Source organism: Eretmochelys imbricata, chromosome 4, assembly GCF_965152235.1.
Source record: "Eretmochelys imbricata isolate rEreImb1 chromosome 4, rEreImb1.hap1, whole genome shotgun sequence".
Classification (NCBI taxonomy): Eukaryota; Metazoa; Chordata; order Testudines; family Cheloniidae; genus Eretmochelys; species Eretmochelys imbricata.
This window is the reverse complement of record NC_135575.1, coordinates 102,087,922-102,112,682: the sequence shown is the minus strand read 5'-3', so window position 1 is coordinate 102,112,682 and position 24,761 is coordinate 102,087,922. Positions and strand designations below refer to the sequence as shown.

Sequence of the window (24,761 nt, the reverse complement as noted above, 5' to 3'; positions counted from 1 at the left end):
AGTTGTTAATTCCAAGTTCAAAGTCCTGGTACCTTTACTTCTTAGAGGCAGTTTTCAAACACAGCAGATAAGAGAACCTAAGATGAGACACCCATTTAGTGCTTTTATGCTTTCAATCAGAGTGACCTCAACTCTTCAGACAAGAGTAAATGTATCTATAATATAATGAGTCTACTGCTCTCTGCCTAATTCTTCTGTTGCAGCTATTTTTAAGTCAAGAAAAGCAACATTCCAGTCAATGTAGCCTCAGTGTAATGAACTTTTTTTGAGCTCCCAAAATTTGCAGCTTTGTGGTATACTCTAGATCAGTGGTTCTCAAAGCCCGTCCGCCACTTGTTCAGGGAAAGCTCCTAGTGGGCTGGGCCGGTTTGCTTACCTACCATGTTTGCAGGTTCAGCCGATTGCAGCTCCTACTGGCTGCAGTTTGCTGCTCCAGGCCAATGGGGGCTGCTGGAAGCAGCATGTGCCAAGGCAATCAGGAACCTTCTGGAGACAATTAAGACAGGCTGATTAGAACACCTGCAGCCAATCAAGAAGCTGCTAGAATCAATTAAGGCAGGCTAATCAGGGCACCTGGGTTTTAAAAAAGAGCTCACTTCAGTTTGTGGTGTGTGTGTGTGAGGAGCTGGGAGCAAGATGCACTAGGAGTTGAGAGTGAGGACTGAGGTGTACAAGCATTATCAGACACCAGGAGGAAGGTCCTATGGTGAGGATAAAGAAGGTGTTGGGAGGAGGCTATGGGGAAGTAGCCCAGGGATTTGTAGCTGTCACACAGCTATTCCAGGAGGCATTCTAGACAGCTGCATTCTACAGGGCCCTGGGCTGGAGCCCAGAGTAGAAGGTGGGCTTGGGTTCCCCCTAAATCCTCCGAACTCCTGGTCAGACTCAGGAGGAATCAACTAGACTGTGAATTCAGGAAAAACAGCCAAGGTGAGGGCTGCTGTGAAGCTCCAAGGCAAGCAAATCCGCTAATAAGTGCAAGACCCACCAAGGTAGAGCAGGAACTTTGTCACACCCCTTAGAATAAGTGAATTCAGACCGTTTTGTTCATAGCCTATTTGCACTGGAACCAAACATAGGTTCTCTTTAAAGCTCTTTATTAAAGTTCTCTTCTGCTGTCTTTAACATCATTTTAACAACTGGAATAGTGGAATTTGTAGTAGCAATGGCTACCCCCCCAGTGGAAGCCTTGAGAGCCTGGGAAATTCCCTCCAAGCCTGAGGATAGATAGGTACATGACAAAACATATTTGATTTCTGTCCCTACTCCTACGATCAGCACTCTAGGCTTGTCTGCCTCATGGACAATTCTGCCATTACCCAACTCACTGTCATTCTGCATCTTCTTTGACTTTCAGAAAAGGCATGTTTATGAAAAGCAGATGTATGTCACATGGGATCATGATATATGTGCTGTGTGACATGACTCAAGGATGTCCTGTGTCAGCTTGTCTCTGGGTCATGGATATTTTTGGAGCTTTACTGTCATTCTGTTCTTCTGACTTTTAGGGAACATGTCATGTTCTTGTACAGCAGTTTCTCAAGGAATGGCAGTCTGACCAACCACCAGAGAAATACACAAACTTTGGCACATTTGGCCGATTCTGCTGATGACTGGAATAGCAGTTCAGGATTGAGTTACACTGGCAGAATTGTGTGTGACCCTGTAAAAAGCCTGCCTCATTAGTACTATCAGTCAGCTGCTTTGAGCCTAAATGGACTCCAAGATAAACGAAGTATAAAGTATCTTTGTGCCAAATGTATGCATTTTTGTAATCCAGGTATTCTTTTTTCTTGTTTACTTACTACTTGTTACCAGATTTGCCCATTACTTTGGGGTGTGCTCATTTATTAGAGTTATTCTTCTGGGCAGGGGGTGTCTGTAATTCTATTAATGTACTGCTTGTGTCACTTGTGTTTTCATAGGGAGCTCTACTTCTCCCTTCTGCAAGTCCCCTCCCAATGGAGCTATCCTGCAGAACCTAGGTTCCCCAGGCTGGGTTCCTCCAGCCCCAGAATCAGATGCGGGTGAACACACACACTAACAGAGCAAGTCTGAGTCAATCAGCACTCTCAAGCTGATTCCTTATCTGTCCCTGGACTCAGCGGGCTGGGTCAAGCAGCACTTCCAAGGTGCCACCCTTGTATGTCACAGGTACAGCACGTCCCTATCTCCACTTTCACGTTACAATTGTTCTGGTAGTAACCCACTTGATGAGCAAATCCCACAGTAGTTTAGGCGCTACAGAGATCTTTCTTTTAGGCAAGAGAAGCATTGCTGCAGAGTAAATGGAGAAGCCAGAAATAAAAGAGTAAAATTTAGGGGAGGGAAGCAACCAGCTTAACCATAAAAGTTATTTATTGAATAATAGTGATAACCACGCAAGGAGAACCTAAACAAACATAACAGTTACATTATAAAAGATTACAAAAGTCATATATAGAAAACTATACCTCATCAAACATGTCAGGGTTAAAAAGTTCTACCTAAGGTAGAAAAGAAAACCAAGAGAGAGCTGGGGTCTCACCACTCCATGAAGCTTGAACTGGTCGGGGTTCCCAAGTGATGGTGGTAGCTCAGGATCCTGAGTGCTGAAGACCGGCAGAGCCCCCAGCACAAGCAGTCAGGAGAAGATGAGGTCCCAGTGGAACTGATGCAGAGTTTAGATCCATGAATCAGAACACTTACTTGAGTGTGGGTAGGGATCTTTGTAGGGAAACAACAATAGTTCAAGGGAGAACACTAGATTTGTTTATGGGTAAACTGATAACGCAAGGGTTTTCTTTAGGCTAGATAATAGGAACTGATCATTCCTGGCTATGGGTGGTGTTCCTTCAAGGGAGCTCACGGTGCAATTAGGCAGCTTCCGTATTTTGCATATGATTCAAGGATTCATTATTAGAATTGGTCTGATAACTGCTGAGCTGGGTGTGTGCACGTGTAGGTTCATTAACATCTGGAGCACAGATCCCCCATGATGCAGTGCTTCCCTGCTTTTCTGGTCCCAGAGTTCAGGGCAGTTCTTGCCTTGGAATCTCTGTTCTCCATTCTGTATGCTAATGAAGATGCCTCCCTGTCACATCTTTGATGCAGATGAGGCTAGGAGAGTTGCCTTACTCTTGTCACCCTTGTCAGGAGGGGTTTAGGTGTGTCTCCCACCACCTTTTCATTGCTTTCTGTAAGTCTTTCTTTTGATTGGTTTTGGTTCAAGCAGAGGCTGGGGGGCAGGGGTGTCCTTCATGACTCAGGCTGGATACTGCACCCTGGTTCCCCAAGAACACAGCACTGACTGGTATCATACTCCCTTTAAAGATTTTTTTATTGTTCATTAACTTATTGTGAAGTGCTTTTCTCTCAAATGTAAAGAAATAATTGCCAGTGCTGATGAGATTTAGGACCTGTTCCAGCTCCCATTAAAGTCAGCTGGAATCTTTCCAGCTGATTGACTTCCATGGGAGTTGGATCAGTTCCTTAAACACACACACCAAAAAGGATATTTAATGAAATTGAGATCTTTCAAGTAAATTTCTGCCACTAATACTGAGTTCACTTTAAAGCTTCTTACTATTTTTTCTTAATTACATTTGTCATGTTTACAATGTAAATGAGTCAGAGCCTCTTTTTACTTGTGCAATAATAGGACTTAAAAAACAGGTGAGGGTGCTATGCAGAGGTCAGTGTGTGGTGCTGTTATAATTCATCAGGACTGTGGGTTACTAGCTGCAGTATTGATTTGAAGTTGGTGGCAGATATAAGCAGACAGGTATACTTTAATAGGAACAGTGCTTGACTTCAGAGTGCTCTAGCAGATAGTATGTAGCAGTAATTCCATGTGTCCTGAAGATGGCTGGAATAAAATTAGCAATTGCCCACATATTTTGCAAAACAGGTCAATCTGATTTAGGACAACAGCTGTTAAAGCCGGATGGGACAAAGCCACCATCTTTCATGGCTGAATTGCATCGGTTTTTCATGAGTCATCTAGTTAGTCATGTGTGACTTAAACCTATGGTCATCTTGGCTACTGAAAACTAGAAGGGAGTGCCTGGGCCCTAAATGGGAGGGAGTCATTAATGCATCCCAAAAGAAGGCCAAGCTCAAGCAACACTCAAACAATCTATGACAGAGCTCTTGTTCAAGAATCCAACTGGAAATACTAGCATCATTATAAAATATTGCTTGTTTTCTAATCGCCCCTTTCTGGGGTAGGTCACTGAGAATGTGTCAGGCCAACAGCATCTGCTATCTTCAAATTATTTGGATCACAACCATGGCATGCAAGTGGTGTTAATCACAGAGGTGACAATCTCAGCTGAGTAGTAGACAGAGGCCAGACATTTTTGTTACCACAAGTTTTCAGCACCCTTCAATACCCATCGATCATGGGGTCTTGTTGACAGGACTGCAGCACCTTATAGGGGCTGATGGAATCAACTTAAAGTGGTTCTAGTCATTCTGTTCGGAGAAACCCCCCAGGGTGATGCTTTCTTCAATTTCTATGTGAAGTTGCAGGGAGAGATTGTTAGGTGGAATGGGCTACTACATAATCAACCTTGGAGAGAGCTATTTCCTTACTCTTCCAATATCTGGCAGTAACTGGGCCCTAAAAGAGAACCAGCTGGTTTATAGTCATTGTGGATTGGCAGAGGAAGCATTCTGAGGATCTACTGCAGTATGCAATTTTTCTCTGGGGTTAGATCATCTGTCACACATTGTCAAAGTGGTTTGCAAACTCAAGGTTTTACTGACTCTTCTCCAGTCCTTGAGGCCCAGAATGCAGAAGGGTCTTTTTTTTTTTTCCATCAGAGTTTGGTTCTTTCCCTCTTAGATGTGCCCCTTCCCACAGACATCCAGCATTTGTTACCGCTACACTAGACTATAGCAATCTTGAATGCTAGAACCTTTTCTAAAGTGGAGTATTTGATGTGAACATCTATTATTGCTGGTTTTGGTGACCTTGATGCTGAGCAGAACCTATCCCATAGTTTACAAAAAGATTCACCCTTGTGGCAGAGTGGCTGCCTCGGGATCACTTTGCAAGCACCCTTTCCCCTCGCCCAGGCCCCTTAAGAACTCCACCCAGTGTGGTTTTAATAACAGAAAAGATTCAAACAAGTCCCAAGATCCTTAATAATAAATATGGTTCAAACAATCTGCATAAAATCCACATGATAAAGTCAATAACCATATCACAAAAGTTCATACTCAGCCCTCATTCTTCGGCAATATACCAAGCTGTTCCAGTCTGCTCTAGCCCCTGACTGACCCACCCACCCATCCTCCCTTCTCCTGTCAGGGCCCTGCCTGCTGCTCTTTATAAGGAATCCCTTGATCCAACCCAGTTGTGCCTCTTTAATAATCAGGGTTGGCTAGCTTCAGCCCTCTAGCCCTTAGGGCTGAGCCACCCTTTTGCATTTATTTGCCAAAAAATAAAATAAAATAAAATAGTGTAACAAGCTTGTTGTTCACAGATATTCAGACAACCCCCTGACTTATTTGTGTACATGTCAACAAATCTTGAAATTAAAGTTTCACAAATTTTAATGCAACACATATGTATGAACATGTGTCAAGGTTCCTTCCCCACTCTGAACTCTAGGGTACAGAAGTGGGGACCTGCATGAAAGACCCCCTAAGCTTATTCTTACCAGTTTAGGTTAAAAACTTCCCCAAGGTACAAATTTTGCCTTGTCCTTGAACCCTATGCTGCCACCACCCAATCGTGTTAAACAAAGAACAAGGAACGAGCCCACTTTTGGAGACGTCTTCCCGCAAAATATCTCCCCAAGCCCTACACCCCCTTTCCTGGGGAAGGCTTGATAAAAATCCTCACCAGTTTGTACAGGTGAACACAGACCCAAACCCTTGGATCTTAAGAACAATGAAAAATCAATCAGGTTTCTTAAAAGAAGAACTTTAATTAAAGAAAAGGTAAAAGAATCACCTCTGTAAAATCAGGATGGTAAATACCTTACAGGGTAATCCGATTCAAAACATAGAGAATCCCTCTAGGCAAAACCTTAAGTTAAAAAAGACACAAAAACAGGAATATACATTCCATGCAGCACAGCATATTTTACCAGCCATTAAACAAAAGGAAATCTAACGCATTTCTAGCTAGATTACTTACTAACTTAACAGAGTTTCTGAGACTTCATTCCTGATCTGTTCCTGGCAAAAGCATCACACAGACAGACAGACCCTTTGTTCCCCCCCCCCCCTCCAGCTTTGAAAGTATCTTGTCTCCTCATTGGTCATTTTGGTCAGGTGCCAGCGAGGTTATCTTAACTCCTTAACCCTTTACAAGTGAAAGGGTTTTGCCTCTGATCAGGAAGGATTTTATAGCACTGTATACAGAAAGGTGGTTACCCTTCCCTTTATTTTTATGACAACATGCATATAAGGAGTATTCATTATTCTTCTATTCAGCAACCCATTTAAGGAGTAGAAACAGAAATACACGATTTAGATGATCAATAACGAACCCCTACACTGGAATTTGTTCACTATTTGGCAAAATCTGTAAATAGTGAATACGTTCATAGAAATGAGAACAGCTACAAAAAAGGGAGCTACATATGAATAATATATTTACAATAATTTTATAAGCTCTTGACCTGAGTGATTATTTTTTCATTATCATAATTATGGCAAGGGTTGGTGAATAGATTTTTGTGCTCAGGCTACCTATTTATTACATTTTGGTTTAAATTAGAATGTAAACTCTTTGGTACACAGATTATTATTTTATTTGGGCACTTAACCCCTCAATGAGTCCTCTGGGCACTACTGTATTAGAAATAATAAATACTAAATAATACTAAATAATAAATGTAAAATGCTCTATTTTATACAGATACTTAAAACAAGTCACTCTGTGACTTAATGTCCATGTTCCCCTTCATGTAGAATCTTGAAATTTGGTAAAATCGTTCATTATTAACTGATGAAGACAGAAACTATTCCTAATCGGGGAATCACCAAAAGCTAATCGCTCAATTGTATTGGACTGAAAACATTTAAGTACACGTACATGTATATTAGGGATACCAATTATCAAAGATTAGTGTCTTCCATGTGCTGCTCATGTTGAGTATGAAGGTCCAATATGACCAATCATGACCATGTCTATAAATGTGTTTACTGGGGGTATGACTGCACATATTACACTCATCTCACAAGTTGCTGTCTAAGGTCTCAATCCTATGAGGCACTGAGCACCCTCAGCTTCTATTAAGTTCCATGGGAGTTGAGGGTACTTTGCACCTCACAGGTCTGAATCCCATGGGTATGTCTACACTGCGATAAAAGACCCATGGCACAGCCCCGGCTGTGTAGGGTCAGCTGACTCAGGCTCACAAGGCTCAGGCTGTGTAGATGTTTGGGCTCAAGCTGGAGCCTGGGCTCTGGGACCTTCCCCACTCTCAGGGTCTCAAAAGTTTATGCTGTAATTTTATAGCTCTGCAGCCCGGGACCCACAGGACTGAGTCAGCTGACCTGGGCCAGCAATGGGTCTTTTATTACAGTGTAGACATACTCTAAGACCGAGTGGGCAAACTTTTTGGCCTGAGGGCCACATCTGGGTGGGGGAATTATATGCAGGGTCATGAATGTAGGGCTGGGGCAGGGGGTTGGGGTGGAGGGAGTGTGGGGTGTGGGAGGGGGTGCAGTGTGCAGGAAGGGGCTCTCTGTAGGAAAAGGCTGAAGGAATGATAACATTTTGTAAGTCTGGGGTGGTTTGTGTGGAGTAGAACAGAGAATACTTAGGGAGAACACTTAGGTTTTGAGCATAGACCAGATGTAGGTAGCTCCTGTTCACTACACCTGAGTTTTGCAGTAACAAAGAGAAAGAGTTAGGTTATGTCTACACTACAGCTTATGTTGGCATAACTTATGTTGCTCAGGGGTGTGAATAAACCACCCTCCTTAGTGACATGTGTTACATAGACAAAAGCACTGGTGTGGACAACACTATGTCAAGCAGGAGAACTTCTCCTACCGCCATAAAGATTCAAGTGATATCAAGTAGAAGTATTGGAAACAAAGTGGTACGAATAAAATAAAATCATAAACACACATTCTAACAAGAAGCTCTCATGTCTTGTAGAGTATTGCTCACCCAAAATCCTTGCGGCACTTTGCAGCTAGGTTAATTGTGACGCTCCTTTCATAAAACAAGCACACTGTAAGTGTGCCTCCTCATTTAGGGTTACCATATTTTACATTCCCAAAGAGAGGACATTTGGCTAGGGGGCAGGGGACCTGGAGGTGGGTACAGTTGGGGGTGCTGGAGTGGGTATTTGAGGGGTGCTGGAGGGGTGTGTGTATTGGAAGGGATACCTGGAGGTGCTGGAAGGGATACTTGCAGTGGAGATACTCGCTGGAGGTGGGTGGGCAGTGTCGCGTCCTGTCACCGTGGCAGGGTGGCTGGCACAAGCCCCTCCACAGAGCTGGCAGCCAGGGCAGAAGGGGAATGGACCAATCAGCTGTGGATGCAGGGGAAGGACCAATTGAAAAGTGCACCAATCAGGGCTTTTTCTGAGCTGCAACATCTGCTCTACAAAAACCCTGGACTTTGACTCTTATTTCAAAAATCCACCCGATCAGAAAATGAACTACCAAAAAAGAGGTCACATCTATGAAAACCCGGACATATAGTAACCCTGTAACCTTGTTGAAGGGCTCAATGTGTTGCTTTGCACTTCAATATATATCAGAATAATCTTTTGTCTTTATTCACAAACAGGACGCCCCCCTTGCTGTTTGTTTATTCCTGTAGATTTAATCTCTTGTAGATTTTGCAGTCTCTTGTCCACAAGTGGCTTCATATGCAAATTGGCATACACTGTGAGATATACAATAAATAATATATAAATGACCAGGCAGTGAGATAAGTATAAAGGAACATTTCCTAGATATGTCACCTCCGGCCTTAGCTCCAAGACCTTAAGAACATAATTTTCACTATAGATATGTTACTTCTTAAACGTTATACGTAAATATATTTTGCAATGATAATGATGAAAAGTGGGCTACTGACGCTCGTCAGAGACATCACGTGCCACCCTTTGTTGAACTATTATGCAGATACCGATCCAAGGGATCTCTGTAAAACCCTATGCACCTCCTGTGTCCTCTTCTAGTTGGCACAAAGAGGTTCCTGGGTCACACATGCACAATTTTATTTTTCCAATAAGAATAAAAAAGATCAGACTTAACAGGAGCAGTGTACTTGTGTGCAGGCATCAGTTGATTTTTCGAGTCTTCAATACCTTTGAAAACCTGGCCCAAAGAACGTAAGCCTGCAGAATGGGAGACTCTATCCTAGGAAGCAATGACTCTGAAAAGGATTTAGGAGTCAGAGTGATTAAGCAACTAAGCAGAAGTTCCAGTGCAATGCTGGGCTAATATGATCTTTGGTTGTATAGAGAAGGAGTAGCGAGTAAAAGGGAAATCATGTTACCTCAGTATCAGGTGGTGAGACTGACACTGGAATACTATATAGAGTTCTTAAGTATTATTAGTTATTAAAAAGGATATTGAAAAATTGGAACAAGTGTAGAAAAGAGCCACAAAAATGCCTTACAATGAGAGACTTAAAGAGCTCAATCTGTGTATTTTATCAAAAAGAAGATTGAGAGATGGCTTGATTATAGTGTAATAAGTACCTTCACAGAAAAAATACCAGGTGCTGAAGGGTCAAATACAATAAGCTCAGTGCAGGGATAAGGGGGTGACATTATACGGCCTCTGTTATAGATCAGACTAGAGAATCTAAAGATTCCTTCTGTCCTTAAAATCTATGAAATATTATGGAACTATGATAATGTAAAGACAATTTATTGATTGGCCAGGGCCATGAAAGTAAGATATCCAATCAGAAATATAAACAAATCAGTAGCAAAATGAACATCAGTGCAACTGATCAAGTACATGAAGAGATGCATGTGCTTTAGTGTTTGCAGGATGTGGGAGTTAGTTAAAGAAATGAATTATTTTAATTAAGGGAAAACAAAATTATATATTACTGGAAGTCCAACCCAGCATAGACTGTTATAGGAATGTAGATACGTATTAGATACATAGATTATTTGGTAGAGTTCACAGCTAATTAACAATTGCAGTATTAGCGTGCAAACTAAGGCCTCTATCCAGAAAAAAATTGAACAAGTGCTTAACTTTTGCATAGCAAGTATTCCCATTGATATCACTGTCACGTGAATCTAGATAGAAAGTATAGTGCCCTTTATGAATATTTGGGAAGTAAATTCTACACACAAGTGATGAAGTGAAGCACAAAGGTCCTGTTGTAGGTTTAAACAGGTATAGTTATACTGCCATAACTCTGTGTGTGGACACAGTTCATAGAATCATAGAAGATTAGGGTTGGGAGACCTCAGGAGGTCATCTAGTCTAACTCCCTGCTCAAAGCAGGACCAACCCCAGCTAAATCATTCCAGCCAGTTGTTCAGGTATAAGAGTGCCTTTTTAAGTTTAGCTTGGTTGGTCTGGAAGAGTCTTAAGCTAAACCACAAAAAGCACTCTTATCCCAGGTATGTGTCCCCATAGGGTATTTATTGGTATAACTCCTGTACAATTGGTAAAACTTTCCATTATAGACAAGCCATAATTTTCTAGAGAGAGAGAGGGGCAGAATGGTTGAGAAAAGGCAGTTCTCATTGTGGATCAACAAAGGAAATGGATGAAGTTTTGATGATAAACCAGGAAATCGGACAGTCTTGGTGTCATAAAATAAAGAATGGACTTGTACTTCCAGGAAAAATAAAAAAGACAATTTTTGAATTGTGGATTGCAAACTTATTATATAAGAACATAGGAAACATTATACTAGAAAACACTGAGATGTGAGTGCTTATCTACTAGTAGAAACTATTTTGTAGAATTATTTACTATCAAAATCCTACCTTAAGTGGCACAATGGTACCCAAGGTAAATGAGGGGGATGCTGAGGCGGAGTCATGAAAATACTGTTTTTTAAATAAATAAACAAACGGAGGGAAGCATCGACAGCGACTCGGAAGGAATGGAGTGCCCGGCTGGCGGGGTGGAGGGGGCAGCAGACAAGGCGCATTTGAGGGCTGCCAGGAGGCTACGCCCGAGCGCATTACACCTCCAGAAATGGGAAAGCAATGATGTCATACCCCAAACGCCTGTGCCAAGGCTGAAGCTGGTTAGAGCGGCAGGTCAGGGTGAGACGCAGGGCACTGAGTCAAGTCTCCTTGGGCAGTTTAGCACAGCATCTCAGAGAGAGGAGCACTGCTAAGCTCCGGGCTAGGTGGCACTGTGACCCCCGTAGCCCTGGGAGTGGGTGCTGAGCCAAGACAGACACAAGCTCCTCTGCCCCCACACCTGGTTTTGGGCCCCAGCGCAGGCTCCACCCCCATGTGTTGCACCTCCCAGCCCCCTGTCTACCCCGATCATGGGCTACCGCAATGTCCTAGGCCTCTCCGCTGGCACTCGCCCCCTCCATCTGTCCCTCCCTCCCCTGGGCACGGTTTGGCCCCTGCACAAATGCTCTCCTCTCTCTGGCCCTGAAAACTTGTTACTTGGTGTAAGGCCTGGCTTGACAAACCCCTGGATGGGATGATTTAGTTGGTATTGGACCTGCTTTGACCAGGGGGTTGGACTAGATAACCTCCTGATGTCTCTTCCAACCCTAAACTTCTATGATTCTATGAAAACTTAGCCTTACTCAGAAATATAGCTATGGAAACTTAAGAAAGGTGTAAGAGACAACAGTCTGAAACCCAGTAACACTACTTTGTTGTTCTGTGATTGCAGAGGTATTAACAGGGCATTGAACATGAAATGATCTTTAACAATATGTTCTGACTACTTTACATTAAAGAAATCCATTTCACCTTGGTTTAGTAGAGAGACCGCTGATTGACCAATAAGAATCTGGTGTTGCAGGTCCCCATAGTGCAATTTATATTTGCTTCTCCATTGTCAGTGCAGCTTTTATTTTGGTGAGTTTTGCACACAGATGCAGGAATGTGGACTTGTGCATCCAAAAGTTCTGCAGCCACTGCTCATCAGCCCAAACCTTCATTGTTGCAGAAGATTTTTGCCCTTGGGAAGGATGTAGGATGACACAATATAATACACTTACGGAATATTTGTGAATCAACTTTTACACATGAGCAATGACGTGTGAACATGGGACACTAAGGGCTGGATTCACAGGCAAGATAAATGCAGCAAAAGGCAATCCTCATTGGTGGAGCAACTGCAAAGGAATTGTTGAAAACAGGACAGGAAATCAGTCATAGTGGAAGTCACATGACCCAACAAAATAAACTTGTGCTATAAAAAGAAAAAGAAAAAAAGGTAGAATTAAAAACTCCAAATTACAAATCAAAGTACCATAACCATAGCAAGTGCTATAATAGAAACACAGATGGAATTGCTAAAACCAATAACAACTACTTCATTAAAATTTTTTTGATGAGCATTAGCTATTAAAATAAAAAATAAACAGCACAGTGACATGCATTGTACAATGATAATACAGATAAATGACGAAGTGTTCAGAGTAATAACAGTAATAGAAATAACATTTTTAAAGGAGCAAAACTATAATTAAACTGGATTACAAGGAAGAGAGCGTAATTCAGGGAATAACAGCAGCAGCAAGGACAAATTTGTGAACTGTTATGAGACTTCACGTAGACATACAGTGATAAGAGACTCTTTTAAATACTCAAAATGTGTGATGCAGAGTTTGAGGGAATGTAGGTAAATTATTTCACTGCATCAAGTCTCTTGTAGCAGTAAAGTAGCACCAGGGGCAGCAGGTTTGTATATTTTTTGGTGGCATCCAGAACAAGTCCAAGGGAGTTTTGCTGTGGGAGGGGGTTTGGGGTCAGTACCGGGTTTACAATGGTGCCAATGGCACAGTGGCAGCAGGCCCACACTGGGAAGGGCCCCATTATGGACCCCTCTAACTCATCCACACAGCCAGGTCTGGCCCCTCGCCCAGGGCAGTCCAGCACCCAGGCCTTGCTGTGTAAGCAGCTCTCAGTCAGCAGGTTCCACTTGCCTGTAGGGGGCTCATCACCCAGCAGCTGGGGTCCACCATGCAGCCTGGGCAGGGCTGCTGGCCATGGGGCCAATGGGTGTGGCTGGGCTGCGTGGGATCTCGGGAGTCATGTCCCAGGGATCTACCTTGTTCCCTAGCACTGCTTCCAGCTCTGAGCTTTCTCTGCTGCCTGGGACCTGTGGGGCCCCACCTGCCTCCCCAGGGCCAGAGCCTGGGCCACTCTCAGACAGTCACAGGGGACAGTGCGGGGGGCTTAGCTGAGTCCTGCCAGGCATGTGGGTCCTGAGGGAGCCTGGCTCGGGCAGGCCCTGCTCCTGCTCCGGCCTGGCTGATTGCACCACTCCCAAGGGGCTGGAGTTATCGTGCTCCAGGACCAGCCCTGGCTGCACTGCCGGCTCAGCCTGGCAGACACAGTCACCTCCTATTGTGGCCGGGGGTCAGGGTGTGGGAGAGTAGATCTCTACAGGGTTGGGGGGAGTGTGTGCTGGGCAGTGAGGGGGTGGGAGGTGCTCGGCAGTGGGGAAGGTTTGTGTGTTTTGGGGTGCTGGGGAGTGGGGAGCTTTGGAGGGCACTGGGCAGTTGGGGGGTGGGGAGATCTGTGTGTGTTGGGGGCGCTGTGCAGTGGGGGACATCTGTGTGTGTCGGGGTGGGTCTGTGTGGGGCACTGTGCAGTTGTGGTGGTGGGAATGTGGGGGGGTACTGGGCAGTAAGGGTTGTATGGGGGGGCTCTGGGCAGGGAGGTACAGGGCTTTGTGCAGGTGTGGTGGGAGAGCTGTGTGGGGTGTTTGGGTAGGGGGACACTGGGCAATGAGAGGATCTGTGGGGGGGGGGGTGCTGGGAGCTAGATAGATTCATGGAAGATAGGTTCATCAATGATTATTAGCCAGGCTGGGCAAGAATGGTGTCCCTAGCCTCAGTTTGCCAGAAGCTGGGATGGGGTGATAGCAGGGCATGGATAACTTGATGATAACCTGTCTGTTCATTCCCTTTGGGTCACCTGCCATTGGCCACTGTCGGAAGACAAGATACTGGGCTTGATGGACCTTTGGTCTGACCCAGTATGGCCATTCTTATGTTCTTATAGTGGTCTGTGGGAAGGCACTGGGCATACGGGTTTGTGGGGGTCTCTGGGTGGTTTGGCACTGGGTGTAGGGGGTAGCATGGTGCGGCATGGGCCTGCCCCCAAGGGGCAGAAGCACAATGACAGTGCAGGGCTGGGCGGGCCAGTGTGCGTTTGGCGGCTACAGGTTTGTAATCAGTGCCCTTCTACTGGGCTGGGTGGAACGGGGCTGTCCCTGCCGTGCCATGCCCCTTTCCCATTGCCCTGTCCAGTCCCTTTCTCTGAGGACTCTGGCCCCTCCCCATGTTCCCATTGCCCCCATGGGGGACCACAAATATGTTTAGCACTGGGCTCACAAAAGGTTAATCTGGTCCTGTTTAGGATGCAGGCTCTGAGAGGGAGTTTGGGTGCAGGAGGGATACAGGCTGAGCTGGGGCAATGGATTAGGGTGCAGCAGGGGGTGCGGATGTGTGAGCTCTGGGGGGGAGTTTAGCACTTCAGTGTGTTATATAAGAGAAAGCAGCTGTGGTGACTTCATATAGACATAGAAACTGATAGCAGACTCTTTTAAATACTCAAAATGTGTGGCGCAGAGTCTGATGGAGGGAGCGTGTGTACAATATTTCACAGCATTAAGTCTCCTGGCTCTCGCAGTAAGGTAGCAGCTCAGCACTTACATAAAACAGAGAGAAGCTGCAGTGTCTCAGCATTGACAGTCTAGGCAGTGGGAGGCCTGTGCCTTTAAGAACGCAGCCCCAGGAACCCGCCCTCTGCTCCACGGCTGACAGGCAGCGTCCTGTCAGCAGAAATAAAAAAGCCTCTGTGCCCCCCCACCCCCCTACCTTTGCAAGCACAGCACGCGGCTCAGCCCACGGGGTAACTGTTACCCCCTCCCCGACAGGGGTTTTGTCTCCACACAGAGTCTGGCAACATCTCCTCCCGGGCTTAACCCAGGCGCCCACCCCGGATTTTTCCCTTCCAGCCCCTCTTCTGCCGCTACCTACAGTCGCGTGACCCCCCGGCCAGCAAATATCTGCTCCCCGCTCAGGCCCGACCCCTCCCCCCGCTGCGATTTGCCGCCCCGCTCCGCCCCGCCCTTTTTTAACACCCCTCCGAAGAGCATGCAGCAAAGTCTGACTGGAGCGAGGGCAGCTGCATCCGCGAATGCTCCGGCGCATGCTCAGTGCTGCCGCCGGCGGGAGGGCTGAGAGGGAGCGGTTTGTGCCGCAGCGAAGGCAGCACAGCGGGAGGGGCAGCAGTTTATGGCCGGATCCTTTCTCGTCCCGCCCAGGGACGAAGCGGAGGGAAGCTAACGGCCGCGGCTCTTCCCGCTCGATTCCCGCCCCTCTGAGCGCTCCGCTCCGGAAGGGCAGCGCTGAGCTGAACCCACCGGGCAGGATGGCGGCGCCGAGTCTGACCGAGGCGGCTGCTCAGTGGCTGCGCTGGGACAAGGTAAGGCGGGGAGCCCGGCGCGCTCTCCCTCCCTGCCTGCGCCCCAGCCGCGCTGTCCCCGGCGTCGCCCCTGCCGCGGGACGGGCGGCTGGGTGAGCTCCCCGGCTATCCGCCTGTGCCCGGCCGCCTGGGCTGCCGTGACCGGCGGCAGAGTGCCCGGCACGCCCCTCGGCCTCTGAGCCCTGGCCGGCGCCGCTGGGCTCCGTGCCGCTGGCGGCCTGCCCGCAGGGGGTGGGTCGCGCGGAGCGCAGGAAGCGGCTGCGTCCCTGTGCCTCTTTTGCTTTCTGTTGTGGAGCTGACGGGGGGAAAAGACCCCACGTGGCTCGGCTGTGGGGGCTGCGCTAGAAACGCTCGCTAGGTACGAGAGGGAGAGAGTCGCATCCGGCCTGCGGCTGGAAGACAAAAGCTCCGTTAAGTCTCAAGTTTTAGGCCAAACTTGTTGATTGGAATAATACCTCGATAGAGCACGAAAGCTCTTGGATGCCTTCCCGCCCTAGATCCGGGCCGAGCCCTTGACAAAGGGGAGTATTGTTGTTACGTGTCGCTAGGGCTGGCGACCAAGCATTGCATGTCGAGAACAATTATGAAATCATGGACATGTAGGACTGGACGGGAACTCCAGACACACCCCACTGTTCTGGAGGGAGAGGGCCCCGCCCCTCAACTGGACTGGTGGTTAAATGCAAAAGTCAGGCTTGACTGAGAGCAGGAATTTGAGCTTTGGTTTCCCACCTCCCAGGTGAGTGCCCACTCTCTTTCTCTCTGGTTTTGACCAGTAATTCTGTTCTGAACCTGAGAAAAAATTAATCCCAACAATTCATTTCAGCAAAAGGTTTTGTTTTGATTTTGATGAATTGGGGTTGTGTTGAAGCATTCCTTGCCCTCTGTACATTGTTACAGAAAAGGAAGCTGAGGCACAGGGAGGTGATGTGCCTAAGGTTACCCAGAAAACCAGTGTAGTGTAGTGTAGAGCTGGCCTGGAACCCAGATCTCCAGAGCCCCTGCCCAATACTCTGTCCGCTAGTTCTGTCTTCTGTCATAATCTCTACTTTTTTTGCTCTCTTTTCTTTCAGAGTTGATTTTAATTATTACCAGCCCCTTCTTAATGATGGCACTTTACTTGGCTTTTGAATATCCTGTTTGGCTCTTACATTTCATTTGTTTTCAACAATGTATTTTAATTTTCCTGTTTTGTCCCTATGACATTCCAGGGTGCAGTCCAGACCAGAGGGGCTGTTTCACCCCTGCCCTGATACCTGCGGTGCCTCACAATGCTTTGCTGTTGTAGCTTTCAGTTTGGGTCACTCTTAGTCAGCCTGCCAGTATGCAGGTTGCACCCTGAGTGTCTGTGTAAAGCCACAGCCCTGGTCCAGCAGCTTTGACCCCAGCAGCCTGTCAACAATCAGCAGCTTCCAGGAACCTTGGTTACTATTGGCAGGTGATGTGCCAACATGCCACCAGTCCTGAGTTTCCCTCCCAAAATGTGTGTTCTGCATTGTCCAGCCCTCTCCTGGACAGTCCAGGTACACTAGTTTGGGGTGGGCAAGCTATGGCCCGGGGGCCACATCCGGCCCTTCAGTTGTTTGCATCCAGCCCTCAAGCTCCTGTCGGGGAGCAGGGTTGGGAGTTTGCCCCGCTCCAACCATTCCATGGCTCCTGGAAGCAGTGGCATGTCCCCCCTCTGGCTCCTACGCATAGGGGCAGCCAGGGGGCTGCGCACATTGCCCCCACCCCAATCACGGCCCCCACAGCTCCCATTGGCTGGGAACTGCAGTCAGTGGGAGCCACAGGGGTGGTGCCTGCGGACAGGGCAGCGCGCAGAACTGTCTGGCTGCACCTCTGCATAGGAGCCGGAGGGGGGCAATGTTGCTCCTTCCTGGAGATGCTTGAGGTAAGCGCTGCCCGGAGCCTGCACCTCTGACCCCCTCCCACACCCCAACCCCCTGTCCCAGCCCTGATCCCCCTCCTACCCTCTGAACCCCTGGTCCCAGAGCACCCTCCTGCACCCCCAACCCCTCATCCCCACCCCAGAGTCCATACCTTCAGTTGGAGCCCTCACCTTCCTCCCCCACCTCAACCCTAGCCCAGAGCCCCCTCCCGCACCCGAACTCCTCATTTCTGGCACCACCCCAGAGCCGGCACCCCCAGCCAAAGCCCACACCCCCTTCCTCACCCCAAGCTCCAATTTCATGAGTATTCATGGCCCCCCATACAATTTCCTTACCCAGATGTGGCCCTTGGGCCAAAAAGTTTGCCAACCCCTGCACTAGGTTTTTTTGCCCCTCTAAGGGGGTCAGTACATAATAGCTTGTCACCTTCAATGGAGTTACACAAACAATTCACAACACTGGATTAATTTTGATTAAAGAACAAAACTACAAAGAGATATTGAGTACAAGAAATGAGGCATTAAAGTCAGAAATGGTTACAAGAAAAATAAAGATAAAACTCTTTCTGAACTTAAACTAGACTTGGTTCAAAGTGAAGTTCCTTACCACATTTCCAGTAACATTGCTGACCAAACTCTCAGGCTAGAATCTGGCCCCAAAGTCCAATGGCTGTTTTTCTGGTCATACGTGAAGAGAGAGATGGGTATGGAGCAAGTACTTGGCGTGTTTTGCTCCTCACTTTTATAGTCCAGTCACCCTTTGAAAAGCATTTTTCTGAGTGTCATGCCTCACTAAAGTTCTTTCCAGCTGAGAGCAAGTAGACATGGAGTCTGCTGGAGGAAGGAGGCTTCATGCTACACCTCTATGCTGATATAATGCAACCCAATAAAACACAAATTGGGATATAACGCGGTAAAGCAATGCTCTGGGGGGCAGGGCTGCTTACCTGGCTCTGACATGCTGCTGGGCTGGGGCTGAGGGGTTGGATAAGGGGCAGAGGGTCTCGGGGGGGGGGGGGGGGGGGTGTCAGGGAGCACAGGGGGTTGGAGAGTTTGGATGTTCTGGGGAGGGGGCGGTCAGGGGTGGGGAATGGGGGCGTTGGATAGGGAGTGGGAGTCCCAGGGGGCCTGTCAGGGGGTGTGGATAGAAGACAGGGAGCAGGGGGGCTTAGATAGAGGGTGGGGTCTTGAGAGAGGTGGTTAGGGGCAGGGGGTCTCTGGAGCGGGTAGTCGGGACAAGGAGCGGGGCAGGTGGATGGGTCGGGGCGGGAAGTAACTATTGATAATGGAAATGCTCGAGGCCAAAGCAAGTTCAATATAACGCGGTTTCACCTAGAACCTGGTAAGATTTTTTTTGGCTCCTGAGGACCGCGTTATATCGGGGTAGAGGTATATTTCTTTTCACCTATTTATGCTCTAATGTTGAATTTTCTTGGTCTTCTTTCTTTCCCCTCTTGCTGTCTGAGGACTCTTTTTTACAGCTTATATGCAAATTGTGGTAAACACACATTCTTATGTTTGACAGGCCTCCTTGACCAAGTCTACTTAATCGGGGCTATGTGAGTTTGAATATGTGCCTTTAACATCATACAGGGGGATTTCATAACTTTACACATAATGTTGCTACATACATTTCACCATGATATTTACTGACCAGTAAGTCATTAGTTTTGAAATGAGAGCTCACAAAGCATATTTTGCAATAATAATATTTGTACAATATGTAGAGTGTGAATACAGGGGTGCATTCTTTTGCATTGCAGGGGCCCTTTATAAATAAATAGGACTATTTAATATATAACTCAGAACCTCATGCAGTATTTTTCATCTGGTGGTCTTGTGTGATTGGATCATACTTAATAATGTCTTCCAAATTAGAATGATTTATCAGGCAATTTAAATCACCAATTTTAATCATGATTTAAATCAGCAAGCAGGAAAACTTGTTTAAATCGTTCATTTTTAATTGTAGTTTTCATTTCTATTTTTTAGGTATTTTTCCTAAAGAAAAGTTGTTTCAAATTAGCTGGTAAACATTAAATCATGTTGATTTGCAACTAAATACAGTCTTTACATTAAACTTGATACTTTTTGGATAATGAGGACAGACCATATCATTACTCACTTATGATGCAATTATTTAGCTTAAGATAGATTCAGATTAATTTTTACATTTTTATTATGTTAAAAATGGGGAAATCATACATTTCTTATTTATGAGGCTAATTTTTCACTTGTAATTTGTATCGATATCTTCTAATGGAAATTGGAATTCAATTAAACATGCGCTAAAACAGCATTTTAAAGTTGACTGAAACTACCTGAAATGTACTGGATACATAAGCTTTTTCTTATCAAAACAGGTATTGCATTTAAAACTAAGTATTATGTGTAGTTAGTAAATTGAAGTGGAATTGGACATTTGACCAATCCAAAAATAATTGGCCAAACAATGGCAAAAATGGCAAAAAAAGATATTTTAAAGCACTAATTCATTAGAACATTAGCAAAGAAGAGTAAGACTTTGTTGTCTCCAATAGGCTTAGCCTTAGATACTTGTGCTTACTTACAAAAAAAAAAAACAAAAACCCAAGTTACTTAATTGCATTTTCTATATTAAAATAACTCAAAGTACAATGTAATGAAGACCTAAAAAAAGAAAGTATAATTACCTTTTTTTGCAATGTTAGGTTGGCATTTAAAAGTGAACATTATTCAAGACTGAACAGTCACAAAAGGAATAAAAAACAAAATTAAATAAAACACAGAGCAACTGGAAAAGTTTTTTTAAATGATTAGCTAGGGAACAGGCCAACTCTTCAAACATCTTGGTTGTCATTATCTTTGTTTTATCCTCTTCAAATTATTCATCTATATCTTTGCATCAATGACGTGATATACATAAAAGTTTGCTCTAGGAGATTCCAGCCAATCAGTCAGTTTTTTTTCCCCCACAGGTGTCATTTGCATGCAGTAAAGTGAGTGATTAGGCTATTTAAGTGGGCTTGCTAACAAATGGCAGCATGATACAATCAAAAAGATAGGCCACTGCCTACATCAGGGCATTCTTTGCTCAAATATTTGACCATAGTCAAGAAATAGACAGTTTATGGAGAGCGCCTTCTAAATGTGGGGCAGCATGGTAGAAAGCATGGAGATGCTTGTTGGAAAATTTTAACAAGTGAGTAGGTTGATACTGAATGACAGATAGGTAGGGATTGACTGTGTAGGGCCTTGGAAGTGAATATGAGTACCTTATGTTGGATGTGATAATGAAGAGGGAACCAGTGGAGGGATGCAAACAGAGGGGTTACATGGTCAAAGCAACAGGTTTGGAAAGTGATATTTTCCCAAGCATTCTGAGAGGACACAAGCGGGGCAAGATTGCATTTCTCAAGGCCAGAGAGAAGGATGTTGTATTGAGATGCAAGATGATAGGAGCTTAGATATGAGTTTTATCTACATGGATGGATAAGAAAGGCCATATCTTAGAAAGGTTATACAGAAAAAATTGGCAAGATTAAGATATAGCAGAGATGTGAGGACCTAGAAAGATCTGATGTGAAGATAACGCCTAGGCTGAGGGCTTGAGTGACATGCTGGATGGTGGTGTTGTCCCCAGTGATCAAGAAAGTAGGTATTCTCTCTGCACCTGCACAAGAAGCTACTGCTGTCAAAAGCTGGTTTACCACTTCAACAAACTCTCTCGTTCTGCTTGGTTAGCTAGTGACTTTTATGAGGTCTGTCATAATTTCAATTTTAATTTTAAGTAGTTTTTCAAAAAGAAAAATGTACTTTAACATTTTAATGCATTAATTTTTATCAACTGCTATCTTATTTGAAGTTGCAGATGTTCTTGATTAACATGCTTTTTGGTCACTGCGGTGATTGAGAAAGGGGGATGAGCCAGTCTACAACAGTTTTTCACACAATGAGCTTCAAGAATATTATTGAGCAAACCCAATTTGAATCAATATAACCCTTGTACACCTACTGTGATCCAAGAAAACACCACGCAGGTACTTGGGTTCCATGGGGTTTGCTTTAATACCAATAGAAAGTTACAAAATCAAAAGTAAAGTTTACTTCTGATCACTGATAAACTGCACGTCACTTTCCCAGTTATGACAAAATGAAGTCCTGGTCTTGTGAACTGTTATGCATGAAAATGGTTGCATTGATTTTGATGGAATTACTCCCATGAGTCACAGTTTGTGTAAATCATGTATTGAAAAAGCATCCTAGGGGCCTATCTGCACAGTGCATTTTCTCTCAGTATTTTCCTATTGTGAAATAAAGTATTTTTTAATATGTAATTCTGTTGCTTTGGGGATAGAGCTTGTGTGTGTTTATATTTAAAAAAAAAAAAATCCTATAGCACTTTAGAACTTTGTGGTGAGCTTTGCCCTCAGCAATCCTCTGTAGGATGTAACCATTTTAAAATCCTAACCTTTGTTCTGCTTCAGTAGAAGATGTGTGAAATCATAAAATGGATAATGCATTGTGCAAGACATCACATAGCATTGTTGTCCAATCTATCTAAGGTACTCTTTTGGCACCCATCACAGTAGGATCTGAATGCCTCACAATCTTTAATGTATTTATCCTTACAAGACCCCTGTGAGGTAGAAAAGAAGTATTCATCCCATTTTGTAGATAAGGGATTGAGTCACAGAGAAGTAAGTGACTTCCCAAGGTCACACAGGAAGTCTGTGGCAGAGCAAGGACTCAAAGCCAGGTCTTATAGGTCCTAGGCTAGCACCCTAAGCACACTGGACCATCACTTCTCTTAATGTTCTGTCTGGCTCATCAGAGTTCAAGGAATTACAACTAGTGTAGAAATTTGAATCCAATACTCTTTTTTTTTTTTTTTTAATATGGATATTGGAAATGTAAGGGTATTTTAATGTAGTGAAGGTCTTGTGCACCTCATAGGATGAGATATTACAACTGTATTTCACATGTAACATTCCGGGAAAAGAGGAAAATGCCTCCAAAGTGGTGCACATAATGAACTAAAGAACAAAACAAGCCCAACAACTCCCCCACCCCATTATGAATAGAGTAAGGTTGTATTCTAGAATTGGTGATGAGACCCTTTCTTCCAATTCCCTCTTCAAAACCCACTTATTCAAGGAGGATTAAAGTAGTTTCTTAAACTTAAAGTGTAACAGTCAGGATGGATGGATATATTCTCTCCAATTATTGCTTGTTTGCAATATATTTGCCCTGATCTTCCCTCCCTTTTCACCCCTTCACATATTTTCTCCTCCTGTAGTTATTGTATTAGGCAGACTTTAAACTTGTGGGACAGAGATGGTGCGCTTTTTTTAACTGCTTCATGCACATTTGTAGTACGATACAAGTAATATTTCAGAATTAGTATTTATCTCCCTAAATAGCCTTTCAGTATGCTTTCTCTTTCATATTCCTTTATTCACATAACTGAAATTCTCTCCTCTTATATTCTGATATTCTTCTCTCTTGCAGACTTGCAAATGTAGCTAAGATTTCAGTGTCAGGTTCTCAAAATGGTATGCAAACTGCAATTGGTATGCCAGATTATGGGTATAGTATTGAAATAAGAATCCATTATAATAACACTGATTTAAAATTATGAAGGTGTTATGACTAATACTTTAGAGTTTTAGATGTGGTATGCCAGGTCTAGTCTGAGAATCAGTTCAGCAGAAGAAATGGTAAGGAATGTCACAGTTTGAGACAAAAGTTATAACAAGCTTTTTCAGAATAACAATATATTGTAATTTTATCTTTTTACAGAATACAAAAACCTCAGAAATAGTGAAGCAACTGGTTGCTGAAGAAAATGCAGGAGAACTACAAAAATGTTTTGGGTCACGGATGGAGTTTGGGACAGCAGGACTCAGAGCAGCCATGGGGGCAGGAATTTCTCAGATGAATGACCTTACTATTATTCAGACAACTCAGGTACCAAGTTCACTTTGTTTTTCTGTTATTACTTAACTGCAGGCTTTTCTTCTGCATTCAGTAGAAACTAATATCTTTAATGAAAAGGTAACCAGATGAAATTGGAAATAAAATTGAACTTAACCACTGTCCAAAACCTCAAGGGTGGTTTCACTGGGAGCAGAGTTAGGCCAATGTTGACCACTTCAGAAAACCCACTTATATATATTGAAATTCTAGTTCTTCTTTGAGTGATTGCTCATGTCCATTCCAATTAGGAGTGCGTGCACAGCAGCCAGAAGGTTTTTCCCTTTGCAGTACCTATCAGATCGGTCTGGGTGCCCCCTGGGGTTGCACCTTTGTGGCACTGAATATAGGGCCCTGCCAACTCACCACCACTTCAGTTCCTTCTTACTGCCTGTGATGGTTAGCCAGAACACTTGTTAGCTCTTGCTTTGCAAGTGCAACTTATTTAGTAGTTTGAACTTTTGTCCTGTAAATAGTTAGGTTCATAGTATGGTGTTAGATAAGTTTCAGTTAGCGGGTAACCCCCTGTGACCGGAATCCTGGGGGAGCCAACTGAGGTCACTCGGTGAACTGCGAAGAATGGGGCAGACAAGCCCCAAAGCTGGTGGATATTCCAATATGTAGATTTCCCAAGCCAGCACAAAACAGCTTCCATAACACCTCACTGGTTACCCAGAAGCCAGAAACACAGTTCCCTTAAAGTAACCCAGCCTCAGGCCTCCACCCAGATGCCCAAATCAAATATAATTAGGATTACTGAAAATCTTATTCATCATATAAAAAAGTTCTACCAGTCCCAAAGGATTGGACACATTACCCCTCAGGTTAATGAATACTTCAGATCTTACCCAAATACACGCTTACAGACAAGTCTTATTAACTAAACTAAAATTTCTTAAAGAGAGAACGTGTTGGTTAAAAGATCAGTATACATACAGACGTGAGTATAATTCTTGAGGTTCAGATTCATAGCGGAGATGGTGAGCTTTGTAGTTGCAAAGAGGTCTTTCAGAATTGGTCCATAGGTTATAGTCCAAATTATATCAGGGTGGTCCACTCAGAACTGGGATCTCAATCTTGTGGCTTAAACTTCCCCTGCATAGAAGCATCAAGCAGATCTGAGAAGACAGGATCAGGACCCAAAGGTCTTTTATACAGTTTTGTAGTAGCCATTTGACCATATAGTTCTGGGTGAACAATAGGCTTTTAATGGAACCTTCTGTTTCCTAAACCTCACTGGTAATTAAACTACTTAATGGATAAATAGTCTTATATTAATCCATGTAGTTATCACAAACTTTAAAGAGACATAGAGACAATGACATTATTGCACCAAGATTCAT

At 44.5% G+C, this 24,761-nt stretch overlaps 1 protein-coding gene across 4 annotated transcripts in view; it reads left to right on the top strand.

Annotated features, from left to right (window-relative positions):
• Positions 1 to 24,761, top strand: part of PGM2 (phosphoglucomutase 2) — a 74,543-nt gene that overhangs the window by 28,606 nt on the left and 21,176 nt on the right. The window contains exons 1-2 of one of the 4 annotated variants that reach the window (XM_077815754.1): positions 15,300 to 15,575; positions 23,245 to 23,412. In XM_077815754.1, the coding sequence (XP_077671880.1) occupies positions 15,300 to 15,575; positions 23,245 to 23,412 (444 nt within the window). Of the gene's footprint in view, positions 1 to 15,299; positions 15,576 to 16,134; positions 16,315 to 21,303; positions 21,483 to 23,244; positions 23,413 to 24,761 lie in introns of those variants that run through there. The other 3 variants (XM_077815755.1, XM_077815756.1, XM_077815757.1) reach the window with 3 other exon arrangements.